The 13759-nt window shown below is 51.6% G+C and overlaps 1 protein-coding gene across 1 annotated transcript; it reads right to left on the bottom strand.

The window, feature by feature from the left end:
- Positions 1 to 1468: 1468 nt before the first annotated feature.
- rsph4a (radial spoke head component 4A) lies at positions 1469 to 12042 on the bottom strand. Its single transcript, XM_088627841.1, has 7 exons — positions 11591 to 12042; positions 6680 to 6908; positions 5627 to 5932; positions 4232 to 4681; positions 3056 to 3200; positions 2398 to 2515; positions 1469 to 1963 (listed from the first exon to the last, which is right to left on the bottom strand). Exons 1-7 carry the CDS (start codon positions 11689 to 11691, stop codon positions 1729 to 1731), a joined length of 1584 nt encoding a protein of 527 aa, XP_088483967.1. The 5' UTR covers positions 11692 to 12042; the 3' UTR covers positions 1469 to 1728.
- Positions 12043 to 13759: the final 1717 nt, after the last annotated feature.

The raw sequence follows: 13759 nt of genomic DNA, 5'->3' as shown, positions 1-13759 counted from the left end.
TGCTGACGGGCGCGCGCTCCGAGAGGACAGACGGGCGAGAGAGACGCGGGGAAGGAGGAGAGAGGGACAGAGAGGAGGAGGGAAAGCAGATCGCAGTGCTGTGTGCGGCTTCATACAGTACCGGCGCAGGAGCGCATCTGCGCGTGCAGGGCCATAGGAGAGCAAGCAGGTCCCTGCCATTGGGTTCTTGAGCAGAAGGACATGGCGCAGAGCTCTTTCAGTGCCCCCTGACCCCCACTCCAGCGCTCAGGTGTACCGTACTCCTGGCTCAATGGGCCAGAGTGTAACACCCTGCAGAGGCATCATGTAGGACTGAGTCACCGAAGATCTGAGCGGGGGCATTAGGGAGGGCAACTACCCCCTGCCCTGAAACACTGATAAAGAGACCCCCAGGGGTCTGCAGTCCAACCTGATCTCAGCGAGCGTCAGCGAGCGTGGTTTTAGTGTTGGCGGGGGTGAGAGAATGCTTTTTAACACCTCAGCCGTAAAGAAATTCGATGCACATGGAAAAAAAAGATTAATCCTGCCTTCTATTTTCAACCTGCTTTATCCAGGACAGGTCTGTGGGAGAGCTGGAGTCTATCCTGCCAGGATGTGGCCAAGTGTGGCAGGGCTGGATAAACCCTGAACAGGACACCAGTCCATCACAGATCACCCACAGACACACACACACACTCACTCCATTAGCCTAATAATCTACCATCTGTTTGTGGACTGTGGGAGGAAACCATGAGAACATACAAGCTCCACACAGATAGCTTCTGCCCATTAGGTGTGATATTCAAATTATGTGCTGACTGCTTGACCATTGAAGATCCCCTGGCACTGTTCATTAGAGTAGAGAAGTTAACCCTGGCTCAATACCACTTTGGGCTGGTACAGCCCGTCCTACGTGAAGTTTCCCCTTCATTCAAGTGGTTAAGTTAAGTAGTTTCTCACTTGTCCATGTAGGGCTACTGGTGTGGAACAGCTGTCCTGTGACACCAAGGAGTGGTGGACGAATTTAGGATGCACTTCCTGTATGTGAAGTGCTTGGAAAAATCTTTTAAAAAAAAAACAGCAGTAGACAAAGGCAATGAAATATTTTTTGAAAGAATTGAACAGGTGAGCAACAGAAGTTCATTTGCTATGCTCTCCTGCCATCTGGTGGCAGAGAATTGCAGTTACATGCACATCAACTAGACACTTGAGTTTGTGCGTGCTGCGTCTTGGGATGTTTGTGCAGGAGCTACATTGACGAATATCTGTCCACTCTGGGGCAAGGTCTTACATATGTGTCTGTATCTGTGTGCTGTCTTGTTTGAAACCTTTAGCGTTTTTTTCAGATGGTGCACTACACCATCTGCAGTAAACGTGCATTTACAAGCTCAGATGACATTACATATACAAGTATTAAAAGGAATTTACATTCCTCTCGTTTTGTGTTACTGTCAACATTTTGTCTGTGTGATCTAAATGATAAAATCAGTTCTCTATTTTTGGCATCTGGTTTTTAATAATTTAATACGAGAGGTGCAGGATTTTTTAATATGCAAAAATGTCAGAAATGGCTGAAATACAAGCAGGTGATAGATGTGGTTAATGTGTCTCTCTCTGTGTTTCTCTTCTCTCCTCTCTTTCTGCCTCAGTCCTCTCTCCTGGTCTTCCTCTGCCCTCTCCCTGCCTCTCTCTTCAGTCTGCTTTCCTCTGCTCTCTCTGTCCGTCCTTTCCTCTTCCTCTCTCCCTCCCTCAGTCATCCTCCTCCTCCTCCTCCTCTCCCTCCATCTCCTCGGTCTCCTCCTGGGCAGCCCTCTGCTCCTCCAGGGCTGCCTTCAGGGCCTGCTCTTCCTCCAGGCTGGGGTCCGTGGCCTCCGTCACCTCTGGGCCGCTGGGGTACTCCCGCTGGGGGGCAGCTGGCACAGGGGGGGTGTAGCCGTCGCCCACGAACTTCAGACCCCAGCCGATGTAGATGTTCTCGAATTTCCTGCACAGAGAGCGAGTGAGAATGAGCCATCCTTGTAGCCACTTGACAATCGCTCCCTTCTGGTTCCTCTGAGTTTCCATCTCCTTGTCAGTCTCATCCCATTCTTCCCTCATTCTCTCTCTTCCCCCTGCTTTCCTCTCTTTCCCTCTCCCTACCATTCCCACTCAATCCTCTCTCCCACTTCCCTCCTGTTCCTCCACATTTCCCCAAACCCTCTCGTGCCTCCTCTCTTCCCCTCTCTCTCTCTGCCCTCTCTCTCTCCTTCTCCTGCTCCCCCCCTCTTCCCTGCTCCCTCTCTCTCTCCCCCTCGCTCCCTCTCTCTCTCCCCCTCGCTCCCTCTCTTTCTCCTGCTCCCTCTCTCCCCCTCGCTCCCCCCCTCTCCTTCTCCCCCTCGCTCCCCCCCTCTCCCTCTCTCTCCCCTTCTCCTTGCTTACTTCCCGGTGGCGAAGGCATACGCTCCTGGCCAGAGGTTGGAGCGCAGCACGGCGATGGCGTATTGGGAGATCAGAGAGGAGGAGACCTTGGAGCTCCAGGGAGGGGTGTTACTGATCTCTGAAACACACAGAAACACTGAGGGCTCAGAGCACATGTAATAATAATAATTCCTCACACTTGGATGATGTGATGGCAGCCATAGTCCATCAGTACTCTCCCCACACACCAGCTCTCAGTGGGAGGAGAGCAGAGTGATGAAGCCAGTTCAGAGATGGGGATTATTAGGAGGCCATGATTGGTAAGGGCCAATGGGAAATTTGGCCAGGACACGGGGTTACACCTCTACTCTTTTCAAGAAAGGCCCTGGGATTTTTAATGACCACAGAGAGTCAGGACCTCAGTTTTACATCTCATCTGAAGCATGGCGCCTGTTTACAGTACAGTGTTCCTGTCACTATACTGGGGACTTAGGACCCACATGGACTGCAGGGTGAGCGCCCCCTACTGGCCCCACTAACACATCTTCCAGCAGCAACCTTAGCTTTCCCAGGAAGTCTCCCATCCAGGTACTGATCAGCCTCACACCTGCTGAGCTTCAGTGGGTATCAACAGGTGTCTGAGCAGAGACTGTCCATGTGAAGCTGGGGATCAACTGACCTGCGTCCTCGGATAATGGGGTGAGCAGAGGAGGCCCCACCTCTGGCTCTGGCTCGTCTGGCTCTTCCTCCTTCTCCTCTTCCTCCCCTTCCTCCTCGAAATCCTCCTCTCGCTTCTGGGCCAAGTTTACCCACACACAGCGCCCCTGAGAGAGAGGTTGTGAGTGTGTGTACCCAGATAACGTGTGTCAGTCTGAACAGTAGACAGTGTGTCAGTGTGGTACCTGGGGCAGGATGTGCTGGGTATGGTGTACCAGTGGACAGTGTGTCAGTGTGGTACCTGGGGCAGGATGTGCTGGGTATGGTGTACCAGTGGACAGTGTGTCAGTGTGGTACCTGGGGCAGGATGTGCTGGGTATGGTGTACCGGTGGACAGTGTGTCAGTGTGGTACCTGGGGCAGGATGTGCTGGGTATGGTGTACCCAGTGGACAGTGTGTCAGTGTGGTACCTGGGGCAGGATGTGCTGGGTATAGTGTACCGGTGGACAGTGTGCCAGTGTGGTACCTGGGGCAGGATGTGCTGGGTATGGTGTACCAGTGGACAGTGTGTCAGTGTGGTACCTGGGGCAGGATGTGCTGGGTATAGTGTAGCGGTGGACAGTGTGTCAGTGTGGTACCTGGGGCAGGATGTGCTGGGTATGGTGTACCAGTGGACAGTGTGTCAATGTGGTACCTGGGGCAGGATGTGCTGGGTATGGTGTACCAGTGGACAGTGTGTCAGTGTGGTACCTGGGGCAGGATGTGCTGGGTATGGTGTACCAGTGGACAGTGTGTCAGTGTGGTACCTGGGGCAGGATGTGCTGGGTATGGTGTACCGGTGGACAGTGTGTCAGTGTGGTACCTGGGGCAGGATGTGCTGGGTATGGTGTACCGGTGGACAGTGTGTCAGTGTGGTACCTGGGGCAGGATGTGCTGGGTATGGTGTACCAGTGGACAGTGTGCCAGTGTGGTACCTGGGGCAGGATGTGCTGGGTATGGTGTACCAGTGGACAGTGTGTCAGTGTGTTACCTGGGGCAGGATGTGCTGGGTATGGTGTACCAGTGGACAGTGTGCCAGTGTGGTACCTGGGGCAGGATGTGCTGGGTATGGTGTACCAGTGGACAGTGTGTCAGTGTGGTACCTGGGGCAGGATGTGCTGGGTATGGTGTAGCAGTGGACAGTGTGTCAGTGTGGTACCTGGGGCAGGATGTGCTGGGTATGGTGTACCCAGGTGGACAGCGACGAGGCCAGTTCAGGCACGGGGATGCCCTCAAAGTCTGGGTTCTCCTCAAAACTATCCCTGGCCGCCTCCTCTTCCTCCTCGCCTTCCTCCTCCCCGAACTGGTAGAAGCCAAGTGGGCTGACCTGCGTGCCCGCCGAGATGCGGGCGATCTGGGCACGCAGGTAGTTGGCCTCGTTGCCAGGGAAAGGCGGGTAGCTGACGACAGGTGCGTCCAGGCGCCCGGTGAAGAACTTGCGGATCCGTCGGGCGGCTGTGATCTGGGCGGGCGTGACGGGCGGCAGCCGGACCCAGGGCCGGCCCGGCTCACTGCACACGAAGTAGGAGAACTTGTTGGCGCCGGTCCGGTTCTCCTCCTTCGGGACCACAGGGGGAGGCTTGTAGGTGGACTTGGGGAGTGGGTCGATCTAGGGTTGGAAATAATCACAATGGAAAACAGAATAATAAAACCTGCGGTATTAACAGTGTCAGAAGCATTAAAATATGCTGTCACAGAAGCTTGTGCCTAATTTGCTCGTTATGATTCTATTGGCAGAACTACGTGAGCAGACAGAATTGGGGAGGGGTGCCGCACATTATAGACAGTCCACTCTAAAGGTGGAAGGAGAGCCATGTCTCTCTCGGACAGCACTGCAGGCTGTCAGGAGCTTGGTAAGCCCCAGGAATTACTAGTGCAAGGCAAGGATAGCCCAGCGTCCTGGTTAACGCAAGACCCACGCTGGAGTTCGTCCTGAGCTCCATGCTAGCACCACGTCCAGTATTTTCCAGTTCTGGTCCTGCAGGACTCTGTGGCGCCTGTTTTTCACTCCAGCTGAGCTCTTATCACATGGGATAATTGGTGTCTAGTGGATTAAGACACACAAGAGGGTTGGATGCTTATTAACCCTAGACAGCATCAGGATCCCCAGCTCCCCTCATTCAGCTGTGTGGGATGTCTGCAGCACACAGAGTGTGGGGGTGCCCGATAACACTGTCATTTGCACCCATGTATGTTTCTCATAAACCAGTCACCAGTCTTGACAGAAATGGGACAGCGATCTCTTTACTAAGGAAGTTAGGAAGAGATGGGGCTAATTCTGGTTTGCTATATTTCCTTCTGACAAAGCGCTAGTAACAGTGTTTCTGAAAGCTAAGGCTGAGCACAGGAGCAGGTCAGAAAGGTCTGGGGGTGCAGCCTGTTCCAGGACAGGGATCAGGGAGAGCCCAGCTGGAGGGAACACTGAGAGAGGGGTCCTTCAGGACCGGACTGCAGCAGCCCTAGAGCTCTGAGCTCCAGGCTCTCCACAGCCAACACCGTCCTGAACCAGGACCCCCGAGAGACACGTCGCTCTCCCAGAAGGCACCTGACTCACCTCCTCCTGGCCCTCGGCGTCATCTTCCTCCTCTCTGCTCTCTCCCTCCCTCTGCTCCTCCTCTCCCTCCTCCGCCCCCTCCTCCTCCTCCTCCTCCTCGCCCTCGCGGTACTCCCCCTCGGCGACCAGGTAGCTGCCCTCGGTGCCCAGCATGCGCCCCCAGAAGCGGCAGCGCTGCAGGGGCTGGGTGTCCACCAGCTGCTTGAGGGCCAGGAAGACCCGCTGCATCTCCTCGCGGCCCAGGCCCACGCCCGCCTGCTCCAGGAAGAAGGCCAGCTCTCCCACGTTGGGCAGGGGCGTCTCCACCTGGGCAGGGAGGGAGAGAGCGAGAGGGTGAGGAAGGGGGGAACAGAGAGGGAGAGTGGATGCAAGCTGGTGATGTGTTAATACATGTCTGTAACAAGGAGTTAATCATAACCTGACACCACTGATTTCATATTTCTAATTAAAATGAAACAATTTAATGAAACAATCAAGATACTTAAAACATATGAGCTTTTTATTTCACAGGACTGTTATGGTGTTGTGTGGGGGGCGCCCACCCTGCGGTCTGTGTGGGTCCTAATGCCCCAGTATAGTGGCGGGGACACTACACTGTAGTGAGATGTTAAACCGAGGTCCTGACTCCCAGTGGTCATTAAAGATCCCCGGGCATCTCTCGATAAGAGTAGGGAGATATCCCGGTGTCCGGGCCAAATTTCCCCCCTCGGCCTTTACTGTGGCCTCCCCGTGGTCCCCGTGTATGATTGGCTTGCACTGGCCCTGCGGTGGACTGGCGCCCCCTCCAGGGCGTGCCCTGCCTTGCGCTCGTTGCTCCCCGTGACAATGTACGGCATAAAGCGCTTTGGCAAATGACATGACATTATGGTGCTGTGTTGCTCACAGTCCTTAAGGAGCAATATTCAAAGTCAATCAGGCATGATGCTTGACTGAAGTAGCCTGCTTTTTCGTTTTCGCCTCCCGTCCTGTGTGCTTGTGGACACGTTCAGGAGGGCCTGGTGCCGGAGTCCGCAGGTGTGGAGCCCAGCCCCGCCCCCTCCCCGCGCCACTCACCAGCTCCTCTTCGTGCTCAGGCTCGTCCCCCCCCCCGCGCTGGAAGAGCGCCCTCTGCTCCTGGGCCAGCTGCAGCGCGGCGGGGGGGGGCGGGTCGTCGCGCAGGCTGCCCTGCCGCTGGCGCAGCGCCGCCCGCTTGGCCTCGCCGCTCAGCTCCTGGAACACGTCCGCCGCGTTCTCGGGCCGCTCCGACAGCACCCTGGACAGCACCCGCGCCAGGTGGTCATAGCTGGGCCGAGAGGGAAGGTGGCAGGAGGGAGAGAGAGGGACTCTTCAGCCTGATCGCTCAGACCGGACTGCCTCTGATTCTGGGGGAATTAGTCAGGAGCTATTTCACCCTTATCAGCCCTTATGAAAATAACTAATACAGAAATGTGCTCATTGTCTGTAGAAAGACAAGATCTTCTAGAAATAAATATTTTTCTAAGGAAAGGTTCATCAGTGGGATATAGTGTAACAATAAAATAAATAAGCTATTTATGATCAGTGGTGTTATTGTAATCAGGGCTGTCCTCACAGGAGCAGGTGTCTCTGTGCTGTTTCTCAGTGGTGTTATTACTCTGATCAGCAGTGATAGTGTAATCAGGGCTGTACTCACAGGAGCAGGTGTCTCTGTGCTGTTATTACTCTGATCAGCGGTGATATTGTAATCAGGGCTGTACTCACAGGAGCAGGTGTCTCTGTGCTGTTATTACTCTGATCAGCAGTGATAGTGTAATCAGGGCTGTACTCACAGGAGCAGGTGTCTCTGTGCTGTTTCTCAGTGGTGTTATTACTCTGATCAGCGGTGATAGTGTAATCAGGGCTGTACTCACAGGAGCAGGTGTCTCTGTGCTGTTTCTCAGTGGTGTTATTACTCTGATCAGCGGTGATATTGTAATCAGGGCTGTTCTCACAGGAGCAGGTGTCTCTGTGCTGTTATTACTCTGATCAGCAGTGATAGTGTAATCAGGGCTGTACTCACAGGAGCAGGTGTCTCTGTGCTGTTTCTCAGTGGTGTTATTACTCTGATCAGCGGTGATATTGTAATCAGGGCTGTTCTCACAGGAGCAGGTGTCTCTGTGCTGTTATTACTCTGATCAGCAGTGATAGTGTAATCAGGGCTGTACTCACAGGAGCAGGTGTCTCTGTGCTGTTTTTCAGTGGTGTTATTACTCTGATCAGCAGTGATAGTGTAATCAGGGCTGTACTCACAGGAGCAGGTGTCTCTGTGCTGTTTCTCAGTGGTGTTATTACTCTGATCAGCGGTGATATTGTAATCAGGGCTGTACTCACAGGAGCAGGTGTCTCTGTGCTGTTTCTCAGTGGTGTTATTACTCTGATCAGCGGTGATATTGTAATCAGGGCTGTACTCACAGGAGCAGGTGTCTCTGTGCTGTTATTACTCTGATCAGCAGTGATATTGTAATCAGGGCTGTACTCACAGGAGCAGGTGTCTCTGCTGTTTCTCAGTGGTGTTATTACTCTGATCAGCGGTGATATTGTAATCAGGGCTGTACTCACAGGAGCAGGTGTCTCTGTGCTGTTATTACTCTGATCAGCGGTGATATTGTAATCAGGGCTGTACTCACAGGAGCAGGTGTCTCTGTGCTGTTTCTCAGTGGTGTTATTACTCTGATCAGCGGTGATATTGTAATCAGGGCTGTACTCACAGGAGCAGGTGTCTCTGTGCTGTTTCTCAGTGGTATTACTCTGATCAGCGGTGATATTGTAATCAGGGCTGTACTCACAGGAGCAGGTGTCTCTGTGCTGTTTTTCAGTGGTGTTATTACTCTGATCAGCAGTGTTATTGTAATCAGGGCTGTACTCACAGGAGCAGGTGTCTCTGTGCTGTTTCTCAGTGGTGTTATTACTCTGATCAGCAGTGATATTGTAATCAGGGCTGTACTCACAGGAGCAGGTGTCTCTGTGCTGTTTCTCAGTGGTGTTATTACTCTGATCAGCAGTGATATTGTAATCAGGGCTGTACTCACAGGAGCAGGTGTCTCTGTGCTGTTTCTCAGTGGTGTTATTACTCTGATCAGCAGTGATATTGTAATCAGGGCTGTACTCACAGGAGCAGGTGTCTCTGTGCTGTTTCTCAGTGGTGTTATTACTCTGATCAGCAGTGATATTGTAATCAGGGCTGTACTCACAGGAGCAGGTGTCTCTGTGCTGTTTCTCAGTGGTGTTATTACTCTGATCAGCGGTGATATTGTAATCAGGGCTGTACTCACAGGAGCAGGTGTCTCTGTGCTGTTTCTCAGTGGTGTTATTACTCTGATCAGCGGTGATATTGTAATCAGGGCTGTACTCACAGGAGCAGGTGTCTCTGTGCTGTTTCTCAGTGGTGTTATTACTCTGATCAGCGGTGATATTGTAATCAGGGCTGTACTCACAGGAGCAGGTGTCTCTGCTGTTTCTCAGTGGTGTTATTACTCTGATCAGCGGTGATAGTGTAATCAGGGCTGTACTCACAGGAGCAGGTGTCTCTGCTGTTTCTCAGTGGTGTTATTACTCTGATCAGCGGTGATAGTGTAATCAGGGCTGTACTCACAGGAGCAGGTGTCTCTGCTGTTTCTCAGTGCTGTTATTACTCTGATCAGCGGTAATATTGTAATCAGGGCTGTACTCACAGGAGCAGGTGTCTCTGTGCTGTTTCTCAGTGGTGTTATTACTCTGATCAACAGTGATATTGTAATCAGGGCTGTACTCACAGGACCAGGTGTCTCTGTGCTGTTTCTCAGTGGTGTTATTACTCTGATCAGCGGTGATATTGTAATCAGGGCTGTACTCACAGGAGCAGGTGTCTCTGTGCTATTTCTCAGTGGTGTTATTACTCTGATCAGCAGTGATATTGTAATCAGGGCTGTACTCACAGGAGGAGGTGTCTCTGTGCTGTTATTACTCTGATCAGCAGTGATAGTGTAATCAGGGCTGTACTCACAGGAGCAGGTGTCTCAGTGGTGTTATTACTCTGATCAGCGGTAATATTGTAATCAGGGCTGTACTCACAGGAGCAGGTGTCTCTGTGCTGTTTCTCAGTGGTGTTATTACTCTGATCAGCAGTGATAGTGTAATCAGGGCTGTACTCACAGGAGCAGGTGTCTCTGTGCTGTTATTACTCTGATCAGCAGTGATATTGTAATCAGGGCTGTACTCACAGGAGCAGGTGTCTCTGTGCTGTTATTACTCTGATCAGCAGTGATAGTGTAATCAGAGCTGTACTCACAGGAGCAGGTGTCTCTGTGCTGTTATTACTCTGATCAGCAGTGATAGTGTAATCAGGGCTGTACTCACAGGAGCAGGTGTCTCTGTGCTGTTATTACTCTGATCAGCAGTGATAGTGTAATCAGGGCTGTACTCACAGGAGCAGGTGTCTCTGTGCTGTTATTACTCTGATCAGCAGTGATAGTGTAATCAGGGCTGTACTCACAGGAGCAGGTGTCTCTGTGCTGTTATTACTCTGATCAGCAGTGATAGTGTAATCAGGGCTGTACTCACAGGAGCAGGTGTCTCTGTGCTGTTATTACTCTGATCAGCAGTGATATTGTAATCAGGGCTGTACTCACAGGAGCAGGTGTCTCTGTGCTGTTATTACTCTGATCAGCAGTGATAGTGTAATCAGGGCTGTACTCACAGGAGCAGGTGTCTCTGTGCTGTTATTACTCTGATCAGCAGTGATAGTGTAATCAGGGCTGTACTCACAGGAGCAGGTGTCTCTGTGCTGTTATTACTCTGATCAGCAGTGATAGTGTAATCAGGGCTGTACTCACAGGAGCAGGTGTCTCTGTGCTGTTATTACTCTGATCAGCAGTGATAGTGTAATCAGGGCTGTACTCACAGGAGCAGGTGTCTCTGTGCTGTTATTACTCTGATCAGCAGTGATAGTGTAATCAGGGCTGTACTCACAGGAGCAGGTGTCTCTGTGCTGTTATTACTCTGATCAGCAGTGTTATTGTAATCAGGGCTGTACTCACAGGAGCAGGTGTCTCAGTGGTGTTATTACTCTGATCAGCAGTGATAGTGTAATCAGAGCTGTACTCACAGGAGCAGGTGTCTCAGTGGTGTTATTACTCTGATCAGCAGTGATAGTGTAATCAGAGCTGTACTCACAGGAGCAGGTGTCTCAGTGGTGTTATTACTCTGATCAGCAGTGATAGTGTAATCAGAGCTGTACTCACAGGAGCAGGTGTCTCTGTGCTGTTATTACTCTGATCAGCAGTGATAGTGTAATCAGGGCTGTACTCACAGGAGCAGGTGTCTCTGTGCTTTTATTACTCTGATCAGCAGTGATAGTGTAATCAGGGCTGTACTCACAGGAGCAGGTGTCTCTGTGCTGTTATTACTCTGATCAGCAGTGATAGTGTAATCAGGGCTGTACTCACAGGAGCAGGTGTCTCTGTGCTGTTATTACTCTGATCAGCGGTGATAGTGTAATCAGGGCTGTACTCACAGGAGCAGGTGTCTCTGTGCTGTTATTACTCTGATCAGCGGTGATAGTGTAATCAGGGCTGTACTCACAGGAGCAGGTGTCTCTGTGCTGTTATTACTCTGATCAGCGGTGATAGTGTAATCAGGGCTGTACTCACAGGAGCAGGTGTCTCTGTGCTGTTATTACTCTGATCAGCGGTGATAGTGTAATCAGGGCTGTACTCACAGGAGCAGGTGTCTCTGTGCTGTTATTACTCTGATCAGCGGTGATATTGTAATCAGGGCTGTACTCACAGGAGCAGGTGTCTCTGTGCTGTTATTACTCTGATCAGCAGTGATAGTGTAATCAGGGCTGTACTCACAGGAGCAGGTGTCTCTGTGCTGTTATTACTCTGATCAGCAGTGATAGTGTAATCAGGGCTGTACTCACAGGAGCAGGTGTCTCAGTGGTGTTATTACTCTGATCAGCAGTGATAGTGTAATCAGGGCTGTACTCACAGGTTCAGGCCGCTCTCGGTGCTGCTCTTCAGCAGGTAGGCTTTGGCGCTGCGCACCGCCAGCTCTCTCTGGTGACTGAGCGCTTCCTCCGCTGTCTCCATCGTGTGCAGTCAATGGAAAAGTCGGAATTCCCCAGATAATAAAAAAGAACACAACTGAAGTCGAGATATTTCAATCAATCCGTCAGTCCACGGGAAGACACGAATTCGTGAGGATCGTCCTTTGCAGCCAGAATTTGCGAAACACACTTTTGAGAGTTTTACATTTTAACAGCGCTGCACTTGGCTTCAGCTACGTGCGCCGTGACTCTGCGTCCTTCTGTATATCGTTAATAACACTTAATAATTAATTAATCATCGCGGCTCCTGCGGTTTTTAAACCCAAAACGTCCAACCGCTCTCTGGTTCCTGGGTCGCTGTGTGCTGTTGCCCCTGGAAACCGTCTCAACACGAGGATCCGTTGTTAGGATAAACAGTTGCCTTGCGTACTACGTCACATATCGACGTAAACGATGATGTCATCATTTTTAACAACGCGACTAAAGACTGTAAGGAATTAACATGAGAGTTCACTGCCATTTCTCACCTCCCAGTGATTCGATACGTGTAATTGAAATAAATAAAATCAGAAACAAACGTGGGAAATCAAGGTCTCGCAAATGATTAAATTGTAATAAAACAGCAGAACAGAAGTTCTGCCCAGTGTCGAATTCAGGTTATTACGGCAAGCAAAGCAATTCGTGTTTATGCACTGTGTGTTTATAATATTCCTGCTTTTATTCCCGTTTCCGCTGTGATCCTTGGATATTCTAAGGTGTTTGGAATCCTTCAGTAGTTGGTTGTATACAAACATGCGTTAATGGTTAAGGTTAACATTTTCAATGACCGGCTTTGCAGTCTCAGTGCGGGCTGTCGGAGCACACCTCGCGTCACCCCTGTCCAATGGAAGGAACACATATAATAAACTCAATACAAAATACTCATTCCTGCCTCCTCCTATCCTGCAGGAAGGGGGTTCCCTATCCCAGCACAGGAGACCCCCCCACGCACTCGGAGTGCAGTTGGATAATCGAGCCCTAAACCGCTGTAAAACATTAAGGAAAACGTCGATTCCAGCTCCTTCGTTTGTCAGAGGTCCCCTTTCATTGGGTTTCACAAGTGAGCCCAGGAGGCCCAGCTTGTGAGCGGGAAGCCCACCGCGCCCTGCAGCTGCTTCCCACCTCAAAGACACACGGTTTAGGGGTGACTGGAGACCCCAGAGCTGTCCCTTCGCAAGCAACCCCTTTTCTGCTGGCAGCTCTTTCACCCTGCAGCTCCCTGGAGCGCAGCAGTGTGAGCATGGCCAGTACCTGGAGGGGAGACTCCTGGGAAAGCTGAGGCTGCTGCTGGAAGAGGTGTTAGTGGGGCCAGTAGGGGGCGCTCACCCTGCAGTCTGTGTGGGTCCTGATGCCCCAGTATAGTGACGGGGACACTATACTGTAAAAAGGCATTGTCTTTAGGATCAGGCATAAAACCGAGGTCCTGACTCTGAGGTTATTAAAAATCCCAGGGCGTTTCTCGAAAAGAGTAGGGGTGTAACCCCGGTGTCCTGGCCAAATTTCCCCCTGGACATTACCAGTCATGGCCTCCTAATAATCCCCATCTCTGAACTGGCTTCATCACTCTGCTCTCCTCCCACTGAGAGCTGGTGTGTGGGGAGAGTACTGGCGCACTAAGGCTGCTGTCACATCATCCAGGTGGGGGTACACACTGGTGGTGGTGGAGGGGATCCCCATTACCTGTAAAGCGCTTTGAGTGGAGTGTCCAGAAAAGAGCTATATGCGTCATTTTTCTTTTTTTTCCTCCTTTGTCCCAGATGGGAATTCTACTATACGGGCAGGTACAGGAGGGTACATCCAACATGAACGCAGTCTCATGAGAAACATACGTGTGCAAGACAAGGAAGAAAAACAAGTCCCGTCCAGGACGTGTCCTGCCTAGCGCCTGGGGCTTGCTGGGACAGGCTCCGGCTCCTGCTACCCCGGCCAGGACAGGCTGGTGAGGAAATGGGATGGAGGGGAGGGGTGTGAAGAGCTCAGTCTTCACAAACACAGGAATCGTGAGGCCCCTCCGGGATCTGGGATCCGAGTCTGGGACCTGTGCTTTAACGAACGGGCACTGCGTGAACCCG

The sequence above is a fragment of the Lepisosteus platostomus genome, chromosome 4, assembly GCF_059453375.1.
Source record: "Lepisosteus platostomus isolate fLepPlt1 chromosome 4, fLepPlt1.hap1, whole genome shotgun sequence".
NCBI lineage: Eukaryota > Metazoa > Chordata > Actinopteri > Semionotiformes > Lepisosteidae > Lepisosteus > Lepisosteus platostomus.
The sequence above is the reverse complement of the archived record's forward strand: the minus strand, read 5'-3'. Positions and strand labels throughout refer to the sequence as shown.